Source organism: Triticum aestivum, chromosome 6D (genome assembly GCF_018294505.1).
Source record: "Triticum aestivum cultivar Chinese Spring chromosome 6D, IWGSC CS RefSeq v2.1, whole genome shotgun sequence".
Taxonomy (NCBI): domain Eukaryota; kingdom Viridiplantae; phylum Streptophyta; class Magnoliopsida; order Poales; family Poaceae; genus Triticum; species Triticum aestivum.
In genome coordinates this window covers 16777630-16791808 of record NC_057811.1, presented here as the reverse complement: position 1 = coordinate 16791808, position 14179 = coordinate 16777630, and the positions used below count along the sequence as shown (strand labels likewise).

At 47.3% G+C, this 14179-nt stretch overlaps 1 protein-coding gene across 1 annotated transcript; it reads left to right on the top strand.

The window, feature by feature from the left end:
* LOC123140805 (high-affinity nitrate transporter 2.1-like) lies at positions 1–1530 on the top strand. Its single transcript, XM_044560087.1, has one exon. It carries the CDS (start codon positions 1–3, stop codon positions 1528–1530), a length of 1530 nt encoding a protein of 509 aa, XP_044416022.1.
* Positions 1531–14179: the final 12649 nt, after the last annotated feature.

Here is a 14179-nt window from a genome sequence, read left to right as displayed (position 1 = left end):
ATGGAAACGGAGGTCGGCTCCCCGGCCGCCGCCACTGCGGCGCCCATCAACTTCTCGCTGCCGGTGGACTCTGAGCACAAGGCCAAGTCCATCAAGATCTTCTCCTTTGGCAACCCACACATGCGCGCCTTCCACCTCGGATGGATGTCCTTCTTCACCTGCGTCGTCTCCACCTTTGCCGCTGCGCCACTCATCCCTATCATCCGCGACAACCTCAACCTCACCAAGGCCGACATCGGCAACGCCGGGGTCGCCTCGGTCTCCGGCGCCATCTTCTCAAGGCTGGCCATGGGTGCCATTTGCGACCTCCTTGGCCCACGCTATGGTTGCGCCTTCTTGGTCATGCTCTCGGCACCCGCTGTGTTTTGTATGTCCGTCATTGATGGTCCTGGCGGATATATCACTATTCGCTTCCTCATCGGTGTCTCCCTCGCCACCTTTGTCTCATGTCAGTATTGGATCAGCACCATGTTCAATAGCAAGATCATCGGCACAGTCGGTGGCTTGACAGCGGGTTGGGGTGACATGGGTGGTGGTGCCACACAACTCATCATGCCTCTCGTCTTCGACGGCATCCTGGCATGTGGTGCCACGTCCTTCATGGCATGGCGCATCGCCTACTTCGTGCCAGGAATGATGTTGGTGGTGATGGGCTTGCTTGTGCTCACCATGGGGCAAGATCTTCCTGATGGTAACCTAAGGAGCCTTCAAAAAAATGGTGACATGAACAAAGACAAGTTCTCCAAGGTTCTCCGGGGCGCCGTCACCAACTATCGTACATGGATTTTTGTCTTCATCTATGGCTACTGCATGGGCGTCGAGCTCACCACCAACAACGTGATCGCCGAGTACTACTACGACAGCTTCCACCTCGACCTCCGTGCTGCTGGTACCATTGCAGCTAGCTTCGGCTTGGCAAATATCTTCGCACGGCCTATGGGAGGTTACCTCTCCGACCTTGGCGCTCGCTACTTCGGCATGCGTGCCCGTCTTTGGAACATTTGGATACTCCAGACAGCCGGTGGAGTCTTCTGCATCTGTCTTGGTCGCGCGTCTAGTCTCCCCACCTCCGTCACATGCATGGTCCTCTACTCCATTTGCGTCGAGGCTGCATGCGGCGCGGTCTATGGTGTCATCCCCTTCGTCTCCCGGCGCTCCCTCGGGCTCATCTCTGGCATGAGCGGTGCTGGTGGTAATGTCGGCGGCGGGCTCACACAATTCCTCTTCTTCACATCATCCCAGTACACCACCGGCAAAGGACTCCAGTATATGGGCATCATGATCATGGTGTGCACGCTTCCTGTCGCGCTCGTTCACTTCCCGCAGTGGGGCTCCATGCTCCTCCCTCCAAGTGCTGACGCCACCGAGGAGGAGTACTACGGTGCCGAGTGGACCGAGGAAGAGAAGAGCAAGGGCCTCCACATCGCCGGCCAAAAGTTCGCTGAGAATAGCATCTCTGAGCGTGGCAAACGCAATGCCATCCTCGCCGTACCTTCCAGCCCACCAAACAGCACGCCCCTGCACGTATAAGTCTTCAGTTTTTTTACTCTAGTTTGTGTATAGACCCTGTATATACAGACGTGCATGCCCCTGGGATCGAGGTGGTACACCCCATTAGGACGGTGTGGTATGTTTACCACCCACACCACATGACTTTTTGGGCACATACCAAAATCCCAATAGAGGAGGCCTTAGTCTGCAATAAGGGCTTGTAATATGTTATTATGAGAAGATATCATATGTGAATATGCATTGTTCTGACACCTTGTGCCTCCTTAAATTTCCTTTTGTGTGCTTGTAATTTGGTTGAGTTTTGCAACGTTTTGCAACTTGTACTCCTATTTTTCCTTGTCCGATAGCAGCTTGGCGACAGACGGTGACTTTGGAGTAGTACTATATGAACTGTATGTAAGACCACATGCCGGAGCGCTGCTACTAGTTAACTAACACATTGGTCAATGAGCTAGTTAGTAAAGCTACCTGCTGAAATAAAATACACCTCCTGTCACTAGCAACTTACGGTCCGTGACACTTTAGTTTACGATGGCAATGCAGCTCTGATGCGCTGCTATTAGAAATAAGGATCCGACGCGGAGATTACGCGGAGAGATCCATATAAGCTGTGCAAACTGGCGTGTTTACTTAATTTGTTGGCGCTACCAAAGTGCGTATTTACTCTGATATAAACTTCTCGTTGAATGTTTGAGGCCTGGAATTAGTATGAGAGTAGGTTATCTGTCTATATGTTGGGGTTGCTAAGTAAGTGTTGTTACTAAAAACGTTGCTACTTATCTGATACTAGTTGCTGCTTATCTGATAGTACTAATAAGAGAGACGAAAGTGAAACTCCTCTCAGCCGTTGAACTTTCCAGGTACTTACTCACCAAAGTCCAAAGTGTAGATCCATTCAAAGAGTTGACCCTAGCGGCAGCGTACGGCTGCACGGTGCCGTTGCTATGGAAGCGTACGGACAACTATTATATTCTAGCGTGAAAGGTGGGTGATCTATAGCCTGAGCTCTCATTAGCTGGCATTGAGATCTGCTATCTACTACATAAACTAGTATCTACTAGCTAGCAACAGGACAAGTGCATTTTCTCTAAGCAATTCCGTCTATAGAGTAGGTGCGTTCAAAAGAAAAATAAAGTCAAGATTGCCTACAAAAAGGAGACAAAACGTCCTAGAGTCAGTGATCAAAACAAGTACTCTATGGTCATCAATACGAAAATATGCAAGGATGCAAAGAGTTGACATTAGCCCCGCCCGTATAAGCATATGCAGGAGGTGACATACCCACGTCGACACCATGATTGATTCCGAAGAAGTGACCAGATATTTCTGTTCTCTGGATGACATGATTATTTGTTTTGGCAATTTCAAAACATGAGTTGATCTTAAAAAAAATCTAGTGTGTAGATATTAGAATGAATCTGCCCGTTGGGAGCGGAATATATTTTCTCTGATCACGATATTCATTTTTTTTCTCAAAAAATTCAAATTGAGTTGAAAAGTTTCAACAAAAATCGAAAAACGTTTTTAGTGGAAATCCAAAAACAATCTGGTGTGTAGATATTGTGGGAATCTGACCCCAGGAAGCACCATGAGTAAATTGTATTCTATATTACCTCGGTTCTAAATATATGACATTTTGGCAGTTCAAATTTGAATTGCCAAAACGTCATATATTTAAGAATGGAGGGAATAGATCACAATATTCTACTTCTCATAAAATTCTAAAGTTGAGTTGAAAAGTTTTTTAAGAAAAAACAAAAAAAAAATTGTTTGTGTAGATATTAGAGTGAATCTGACCACGTGAGTGCCGATCACCATTCTCTTTTTTAGAAAATTCAAAGTTTAGTTGAAAAGTTATAGAAATATCCATAAACAGTCTAATGTGTCGATCTTAGAGTCACATACCATCATGTTTTTGTGGGGGGAAACATCAATTTCTCTGGTGAAAATAACATAAGTGGGAGCTACATTAGTATATTCAAATATTGTAAAAAGGGATTGGGTTCATTTTTTTTCATGGCTCACAAATTAGTTGTGATTTTTAGGAAACTTGAAATCTGGAAAGGTTTTGAAAATCATTTGCGTGGAAGTTTCCTTTAATATGTGGAAGAGTGAATTTTGTATAGAAGGGATTACATCATCTCGAGTGTCATTAAGAGTTCCATGGGGGCACCTCTTTCTTTTAGATAGAAGTCTTGCTAAGATTCATCTATTTTACGTCTTCATAGAATTCATTACTACATACATTTTTTGTGATGAAATAATCGATCTCTGGAATACATGTTCATGCATGCTCTTAGGCACCTTCGTCCAAGACAAATTATGTTTATGTGTGTGTATAGCCACATCTGAGGCCTGACATGTTGGTTTGGCGTTATTCATATGTCAAATAAGAATACGCCATCCTCCTCCACAAGAAACGTCTCCTTCCTCCTCCCGTCGGCGCCGCCGCGGATCCGCCCCGCCTCCGATGGCCTTTGGCCTATGGAGGTGCGGAGGATCTCGGCCCCCCGCCGGTGGGAGGGACCCCGTTCTTGTTTTTGCTAGGTTGAACATCTTGGTTGGGGCTGTGTGGCGGCGGCGACGTCCCTCCGTAGTAATAATGTCTCCCACGTCCTATCTCTGTCCCGATGGTGTGAATAGCGTTGTCGGAGGATGTGTGGAGGTGTGTCTCCGTCGGATCTCATGGGATTCGATCGGTGCTGGTCTTCGGTGGATCTCTTTGGATCCAGTTTTTGTCCATCTTCGTTTGTGTGGTTCCAGGTTTGATCTTTCCAATCTACAACTCTCTTCATCGGCGATGGTTGCTGCTCTGGTGTGTTGGTCCTTTGGGGCCTTAGCACGACGACTTCCCGACTGTCTACTACAACAAGGTTTGCCCAACTCCGGTGATGGAGGGGCGATGACGGCGGTGCGCCTTCGGCTCGCTCCAGTGCTTGTAGTCGTCGCTAGGTGGTCCATAGACCTAGTTATAATTTTTATTACTTTTGTGTTCTCTGTACTGCCATGATTAATGAATAGATTTGAAATTTCTCTCGCAAAAATAATAATAATAAGAATACGCCAGAATGACGATGAAAGACTTCTGGAGGTTGTATTAATGGCATCAACAAGTCTTGGCATCAAAAACTAACAAAAAGATCCTATCACACATAAGCATGTGTTTCTACACCAAATGGATGTCCAAAGTCCTCGGGCTGCGTCACGTGTGTTGTCGTCTCAAATGGATGCTCTGACATTGGGATGGGAGAGGGAGGGGGGCGGGGGGGGGGGGGGGGGTGTGGAAGGTGTGCCGCTAGTAGAAAAAGGGTCATCTGTCCCGGTTGGTAAGGGCCTTTTGTCCCGGTTGTTGAACCGGGACTAAAGGGTCGTTACTAACGCCCTAGCCCTTTAGTCCCGGTTCTTACACGAACCGGGACAGATGGGCCTCCACGTGGCCGGTGCGGCGAGCCCAGGCAGGAGGGCCTTTGGTCCCGGTTGGTGGCACTAACCGGGACCAATAGGCATCCACGCGTCAGCATTTCAGGGGCTGGGGTTTTTGTTTTTTTTAAGGGGGGGGGGGGTTGGGGGTTTTGGGGGGTTAATTTAGGTGTTTCATATATTGTGTTAGCTAGCTAATTAATAGAGAGAAGTGTCCTCTCTTATCTCCGTGCTTGGTCGACGCTACGTACTATATACGTATAGAGAGGACTAGACACGCTAGCTAGTAAGCAAATGAAGGAAACAGAAGATCGTCATGAACATATGCATACAGAGAGAAGTGATATCGACCACCTCTCCTTCTCCGAGAGATTGGTCGAACAACAAGTTCTCGTATATCTATCCGACACTACCGGCTACATATATACAATAATTATCTCTTACAATATAATCTCCTAATTATATATGAACACAGGGTCCACATAGTATTCTCCGTTTTCAGCGATCACGTGGTCAAGGAAGAATGCCGCCAATTCCTCTTGAATTGCTCGCATACGATCTGGTGGTAGGAGTTCATCCCGCATCCGAAAGATCTAATTTGAAGAAGGGGGTCAATACATATATATATGAATAAATGAAACTCAACACAAATGATGGTAATAAAATAAAATTGTGAATATTATTGCTTACGCACTTCATATTGTTCGTCAGAGTAGCCCCGCTCACAGGTCGTGTGGCGGATGGACTCGCAAACGTAGTATCCACAGAAATCATTCCCTTGTTCCTGCCACAACCACTTTACAAGAAATAGAGGTCAATCAAACTGATAAGCAAGCATGCTAAATGGTATTGATGAAACTAGCGCTTGAATCACTAGGAGATGCGCGGAACATGCTACTATAGTACTTACTTTCGGGTGTCTAAATTGCAGCTTCTTCGGCAGTCCCGGAGCTTTTTTGGTGAATTTTCTCCAAACCCTGCCAGACAAAGAAAACAATTACTTGATATCAGGAAATGAACAAAGTTGCTGATATGGTGGATAATGATCGATTTAACTTACTTCTCGAGCATTTGAGTCATGTCCGCATAGTCCTGGGGATCTTTTCGTCTCGAGTCTAAGACGGTTACTACTCCCTGCTCAAGCTTAATCTCTAGGAGAATATAGTGGAAGCTGCGCACGCATGCATAAGTCATCAATTACATTACTATAACCTGGACTAATAAGGGAAACCGAATATGCACAAGACAGTAACACTCACTTGAAGTTGTAAGGAAAGAGTATTATATCTTTGTTTTCATTTATTACCAACGATCGTAGCAAGTTGGCCTCGGTATTTTCGGCATGATATTTAACCTCAGTTGCATCTATGAGATTTGTGTTAATGAACCCAATATCACCGATTTGTCTTTTCTTCAATTCGGCGATCTTCAATCTGCATAATATAGTGAGGATAATTATAAATACATGCAATGAAAGAGCTGACCTATATAGAGAGACTTAATGACAGAAGTAGTACTACTTACAGACAGTAGCAAGTGACCGTTGATTTATCGAGGGCCTTTTGATTGAAAAACTGGAAGAACTCCTCAAATGGAACATTCAACAGTTCAATTCCAACGAGGTCATGCTCCTCTTTAACTCTCAGCGTCAAAGTATTCCTCCCCCCAGACTCTCTGCAGGTTTTCATGTACCAATCATGGAATCTTCGCATCATCGTTGTTAGAGATCTTTCATCTTTGACGAGAGGCTTCCCGTACTCGTATCTGTGTTCCTCCACCTCCAAGAAATCATAATGTACATCGTCGGGCAGGTAATCTCCAAGATTGCTATAACCGGGCACCATCCTCGGATCATTAGCGACGATGTCGCTAGACACCTTGAGCGGGGGGCACGATTGGTTCGCTTGTTCGCCGAGCTGGGCAATTTTTTTCCCAGCTCGTCGTTCTTTTAACCTTTGATCACTGACAGTACTTCCCGACCGCTCCGCTTCGACAAATGTCTTTGCAATAATGCGCTCATAGTTGCCTTTCGGCGGAGACTTTGGTGGTTTTGTCAGGGCAGCCAGAGTGCGCTTCGCTTTCACCGGATCTACCTTCTCCTCCGGAGGTGGATGTTTCTTTGCTTTCACCCCTTCAAAGAAGTTCGTCACTTCGGCTCGCACGATCTTCGCGTTCTCCTCCGGGGTCCTCTCGTATGGTAACTTCTCTGGAGTCTTCAGAGAAGGACCGAATCTGTATTGCCTCCCGCCTCTGGCTGTACTGCTAGACGCCGGCAGAGCAGACGGAGCGGCTGCGGCTGTCTTCTTTCCTTGCTTACGAGGCGGAGGAGAAGGACTACGACGCGCCGGAGCAGCCGGAGCGGCGGCGGGTCTCTTCCGCCCTTGCTGACGAGGCGGAGAAGGAGGAGGCTGGCTGCTCGGGCGCGCCGGCGCAGGCGGAGAAGGAGGCGGAGTGCCGCCACGCGCCGGAGAAGGAGGCTGAGTGCCCTGATCACTCGCCGGAGGAGGAGGGAGGAGGAGGCGGAGTGCCCTTACTCGCCGGAGGAGGAGGAGGAGGCGGAGGCGTCCAGTTCGGAAGGTTGATGAGCTCCTTCCGCCATAGGCATGGAGTCTTCAGAGCAGAACCCAGCCGAGTCTCCCCTTCACCGGTAGGGTGGTCAAGCTGGAGGTCCTCAAATCCCTCCGTTATTTCGTCCACCGTCACCCTAGCATATCCTTCTGGAATCGGACGACAGTGAAAAGTTGCGCCGGGTTCAGGAGGTCGAACAGAGCCGACAGCCGCCTTGACTTTGAAGTTCTGCCATTGCGTCATAAGGTGGCAATGTTGAGACTCCGTGATAGCATCCACGGGGTAGCTAGCAGGAGCCGTCAAGACATGCTCCGGCTGAAGCAGCTCGGTGGAAGCCACGCTGCTTCTCCGCTGAGATGGCGGGGTAGCTTCGGGGGTAGTTTCGGCAGGTCGCTTGCTGCGAGCTACGTCTCGTTCCTCTAGCGCTTGAACCCTTTCGTGCAGCTTCTGAATTTGGGTCTGCTCCACTTTTTTCCTCCTCTCCTGGCATTTGTAACCGCCTGCGTCCGGAAAACCAGCCTTCCACGGAACGGAGCCTGGCGTGCCTCGTGTCCGTCCAGGGTGCTCAGGATTCCCGAGGGCCATTGTGAGCTCGTCGTTCTCTCTGTCTGGAACGAACGTCCCTTGCTGCGCTGCATCGATATAGTGCTGAAGCCTCTTGACTGGTATTCTCATTTGCTCGTCCGTCCAAACGCACTTCCCTGATACAGGGTCCAAGGTTCCGCCAGCCCCGAAGAACCAAGTCCGGCAACGGTCTGGCCAGTTCATTGTCTCTGGTTCGATCCCTTTATCAAGCAGATCATTCTCAGCCTTGGCCCACTTAGGCCTGGCTTTGAGGTAGCCACCTGACCCCGTGCGATGGTGAAGTTTCTTCTTCGCAGCATTTTTCTTGTTTGTCGCTGACATCTTCTTACTCTTTTCCGATGTCTTGTGGGCCACAAATGCGGGCCAGTGATCTCTGATCTTCTCATATTTGCCGATGAATTCTGGTGTCTCTTCTTTGTCGACAAACGTTTTCAGCTCATTCTTCCACCTCCTGAATAGGTCTGCCATCTTCTTAAGAGCATGAGACTTGATTAATTGCTCTTCAACTGGCTTCTCCGGATCGTCCTCTGGCGGTAGGGTGAAATTTGCCTTCAGCTCAGTCCAAAGATCATCTTTCTGCATATCATTGACATAAGACACCTCAGGGTCTTCCTTCTTAGGCTTATACCATTGGTGGATGCTGATCGGGATCTTGTCCCTAACAAGAACCCCGCACTGAGCAGCAAATGCTTCCTTTGTCCGGATGGGTTCAATCGGTTGGCCGTCGCGCGCGATTGCTGTGATCTCAAACCTTTCATCCGAGCGCAACTTTTTCTTCGGGCCTCGTCTCTTTACCGAAGTTGTGCTCGATCCGGAGGGCTAGAAAAAAGAAGAAAGACGAGAGTTAATTAATATGTGTACATACCAAAACAATGAATGCATCAATTAGCTAGTCAGCACAGGCTTAACTAATATATTTACCTGGCCGGACTCTGTTCGGTCACCGGAGCCGTCACCACGGGCTCCTTCTTGCACCAGCATTGGGTCACCGGAGCCATCATAATCATGTGTTTCCTCCTCCACTCTTCGATCACCGTAGCCTGCTTCTTCACCCTGTTCTTCCAGACCATCATTGTCGTTAAGATACGACAAGACATCACCTCCGGCTAAGATTATGTCCCCCAACACCTCTTCTGCTTCCTCGTCTCGTCCGTGCTCCATTGTTTCTGCAAATATTACAACATGGCAATTATTACACAAACATGACAGCAGGTGGATATATTAGTGCAAACGTAGACCTAGCTTATTCCGGGTTTGGGGTGGCCTCGGCAACTCTTCAAGGGTAGGGGCGCGCGCGAGAGGGGGGTAGGAGACCGACATCGTTTTTTCTAGGGTTTGGGTGTCCTCGAGAGTTTTGGTCGAGCGAGAGGGCCGGGGGGTGCTCCCGTGGTATAAGTTATCACGGTCGAAGTTATCCGGGAGGGGGTTATATCGACAACGACGACATACATACATGGGAAAATAATGTTATCGGGGAGGGGGTAGGTCGACCCCCCCCCCTCGTGTTGAAGTTATCGGGACACGGGGTATATCGACAACGACATATCCAATAAAAAATAAGAAGACGAAGAAGAAATAAAAGGAGGAGAAGAAGATATTAATAGAGGAGAAGATTGAAGAAAAAAAGAAGAAAAAAAGAGGAGAAGAAGAAAGGAATAGAGGAGAAGAAGAGAAATAGAATATTCTATTTTCTCTTCTTCTCCTCTATTCCTTTCTTCTTCTCCTCTTCTTTTCTTCTTTTTCTTCTTCTTATTTTCCTTTTTCCTCTCCTTCTTTTTCTTCTTCTTCATTATCTTCCTAGCTAGATATATAATACTTTTCTAAAAATGTAACTTTTGCATATATAAAACTTTTTCTTCTTCTTCCTTCTTCCTTCTCTTCCTTCTTTTCCTAAATATATAAAACTTTTCTAAAAATGAAACTAACCTAAAATGTACTAAATCAGAGAACATATATAGATAAAACTAACCTAAAATGTACCCAAATGTACTAAAAATCTAACTTTTATATGCACAGAGAACATACATACATATATACATTTTTTTATAAATGCAAAAAATAAATCATCATATATATGAACAAAAAATCTAAAAAATGACATATAATCAGATATACACACATACATTACTCACACATATACATATAATCTGGAAAAAACATCATAAATATGTGAAAAAACAGAGGAGAGGACAGGGGGGCGGCGCCGGCCTGACCAAGGAGGGGTGCGGCGTGGTCGGGGCAGGGGCAGAGGCACGGCGCCGACGTCGGTGTAGAGGGCGGCGACGGCGGCGTGGTCGGGGCAGGGGCGATGGCGTCGACGGGGCAGAGGGCGGCGACGGCGTCGACGGGGCGGGTCGGGGGCGCGGCAGAGGCACGGCGAGGGCGCGCGGCGTGGTCGGGGGCAGGGGCGACGGCGGCGTGGTCGGGGCAGGGGCGATGGCGTCGACGGGGCAGAGGGCGCGGCGTCGACGGGGCGGGTCGGGGGCGCGGCAGAGGCACGGCGAGGGCGCGCGGCGTGGTCGGGGGGCAGGGGCGACGACGGCGTGGTCGGGGCGGGGCAACGGCGGCGTGGTCGGGGGCGCGGCAGAGGCACGGCGAGCTCGGGCAGCCTGGCGGCGTCGTCGGAGGGATCGAAGAACTGACGAAATTTTCACAAGTGCTGGCTTATATAGCAAACCCATTGGTACCGGTTGGTGGCACAAACCGGTACCAATGCCACCCTTTAGTCCCGGTTGGTGTCACCAACCGGGACCAAAGGCCTCTTTTCAGCAGCCCAAAGGGCGGGAAGCGGCGGCCTTTGGTCCCGGTTGGTGGCACCAACCGGGACTAAAGGGGGGGCATTGGTCCCGGTTGGTGGCACGAACCGGGACCAAAGGGTGGCATTGGTCCCGGTTCGTGCCACCAACCGGGACCAATGGCCTTGCACAGCGGCGTGGTGGTGGGAGTTTAGTCCCACCTCGCTAGTTGAGAGCGTCGACTACCTGTTTATAAGCACTGCTGCCTCCTCTCTCTCGAACTCCTCTGAACTGCAGGCCTATGGGCCTAATTTGACACTGCTTTGCCTGTGGGCCTGCTGGGCCTTCTGCGGGCCTGAATCCTGGCCCAACTAGCTGGGTTTCTAGTCGTATTCAGGCCGTGGTGGCCCAGGAGGTGGCATTTTTATTATTTTTTTCCATTTTTTGTTTTCTTTGTTGCTTTATTTTTTATTTTGTTTCTACTTACAACAAAATACTTACTGTTGCTATTTTATTTATTTTATTAAGGTTTATTTATTTTGTTTTATTATAGTTTATTTATTTTATTTATTTTGTTTCTACTTATTTATTTTATAAAAGTTTATTTTATTTTTTGTTTCTACTTATTTATTTTATTTTATTTTGTTTCTACTTATTTATAAAAGTTTATTTTGTTTATACTTATTTATTTTATTTTCTTTTTTGCTTTTGTATTTATTTTATGAAAATTCTTTTTTCTTTTAATGTTTTGAACAGAAAAAACTTTGATAATTTTAGTTGCATAAATTCTATATAATTTTAGTTTCAATAATACTAGAGGTTTATAAAGGCTTTTTAGTTGATTCCTTTAGTACCAGTTCTTTCTGCCCTTTCTGACTTCATTTGTTATTTTTCATGCATTTATTGATTATTTTGAGCTATAAGACCCTGAAATTGAAAAGCATTTCAAATGAACTCTGAAAAGGTTGAAAGTTGGCATGGTATCATCATTTCATCCACATAGCATGTGCAAGAAAGTTGAGAGGGTTACGGCAAAAACTGGATGCACTTCGTGTACAAAACGGACAATGGTATCATACTCGTCTGTTACAAAGTTGGCATGGTATCATCATAATAGTTGCGGGAGAAAGTCTTCACTTTTTCTTCGCTTGTGTCATTTGCTTATTGCGCCGTAACCATGGATAATCTTCATCGTTTATCAGGATGCTTGGGTCAGCCTTGACTTTGAAGGGAGGAATTTCATGAAACTTTTCATAATCTTCAGACATGTCTGTCTTGCCCTCCACTCCCACGATGTCCCTTTTTCCTGAAAGAACTATGTGGCGCTTTGGCTCATCGTATGATGTATTCGCTTCCTTATCTTTTCTTTTTCTCGGTTTGGTAGACATGTCCTTCACATAGATAACCTGTGCCACATCATTGGCTAGGACGAACGGTTCGTCAGTGTACCCAAGATTTTTCAGATCCACTGTTGTCATTCCGTACTGTGGGTCTACCTGTACCCCGCCTCCTGACAGATTGACCCATTTGCACTTAAACAAAGGGACCTTAAAATCATGTCCGTAGTCAAGTTCCCATATGTCCACTATGTAACCATAATATGTGTCCTTTCCCCTCTCGGTTGCTGCATCAAAGCGGACACCGCTGTTTTGGTTGGTGCTCTTTTGATCTTGGGCGATCGTGTAAAATGTATTCCCATTTATCTCGTATCCTTTGTAAGTCAATACAGTCAAAGATGGTCCCCTGGACAACGAGTACAGCTCATCACAAACAGTGTTGTCACCTCTGAGACGTGTTTCCAACCAACTGCTGAAAGTCCTGATGTGTTCACATGTAATCCAGTCGTCGCACTGCTCCGGGTGTTTGGAGCGCAGACTGTTCTTGTGTTCATCGACATACGGGGTCACCAAGGTAGAGTTCTGTAGAACTGTGTAGTGTGCTTGAGACCAAGAATGCCCGTCCCTGCATATTATTGAGTCCGCTCCTAGCGTGCCTTTTCCAGTCAGTCTCCCCTCATACCGCGATTTAGGGAGACCTATCTTCTTAAGGCCAGGAATGAAGTCAACACAAAACCCAATGACATCCTCTGTTTGATGGCCCATGGAGATGCTTCCTTCTGGCCTAGCGCGGTTACGGACATATTTCTTTAGGACTCCCATGAACCTCTCAAAGGGGAACATATTGTGTAGAAATACGGGCCCCAGAATGACAATCTCGTCGACTAGATGAACTAGGACGTGCGTCATGATATTGAAGAAGGATGGTGGGAACACCAGCTCGAAACTGACAAGACATTGCGCCACATCACTCCTTAGCCTTGGTATGATTTCTGGATCGATCACCTTCTGAGAGATTGCATTGAGGAATGCACATAGCTTCACAATGGCTAATCGGACGTTTTCCGGTAGAAGCCCCCTCAATGCAACCGGAAGCAGTTGCGTCATAATCACGTGGCAGTCATGAGACTTTAGGTTCTGGAACTTTTTCTCTGGCATATTTATTATTCCCTTTATATTCGACGAGAAGCCAGTCGGGACCTTCATACTGAGCAGGCATTCAAAGAAGATTTCTTTCTCTTCTTTCGTAAGAGCGTAGCTGGCAGGACCTTCATACTGCTTCGGAGGCATGCCGTCTTTTTCGTGCAAACGTTGCAGGTCCTCCCGTGCCTCAGGTGTATCTTTTGTCTTCCCATACACGCCCAAGAAGCCTAGCAGGTTCACGCAAAGGTTCTTCGTCACGTGCATCACGTCGATTGAAGAGCGGACCTCTAGGTCTTTCCAGTAGGGTAGGTCCCAAAATATAGATTTCTTCTTCCACATGGGTGCGTGTCCCTCAGCGTCATTCGGAACAGCTAGTCCGCCGGGACCCTTTCCAAAGATTACGTGTAAATCATTGACCATAGCAAGTACGTGATCACCGGTACGCATGGCGGGCTTCTTCCGGTGATCTGCCTCGCCTTTGAAATGCTTGCCTTTCTTTCGACATTGATGGTTGGTCGGAAGAAATCGACGATGGCCCAGGTACACATTCTTCCTGCATTTGTCCAGGTATATACTTTCAGTGTCATCTAAACAGTGCGTGCATGCGTGGTATCCCTTGTTTGTCTGTCCTGAAAGGTTACTGAGAGCGGGCCAATCGTTGATGGTTACAAACAGCAACGCGTGCAGGTTAAATTCCTCCTGTTTGTGCTCATCCCACGTACGTACACCGTTTCCATTCCACAGCTGTAAAAGTTCTTCAACTAATGGCCTTAGGTACACATCAATGTCGTTGCCGGGTTGCTTAGGGCCTTGGATGAGAACTGGCATCATAATGAACTTCCGCTTCATGCACATCCAAGGAGGAAGGTTATACATACA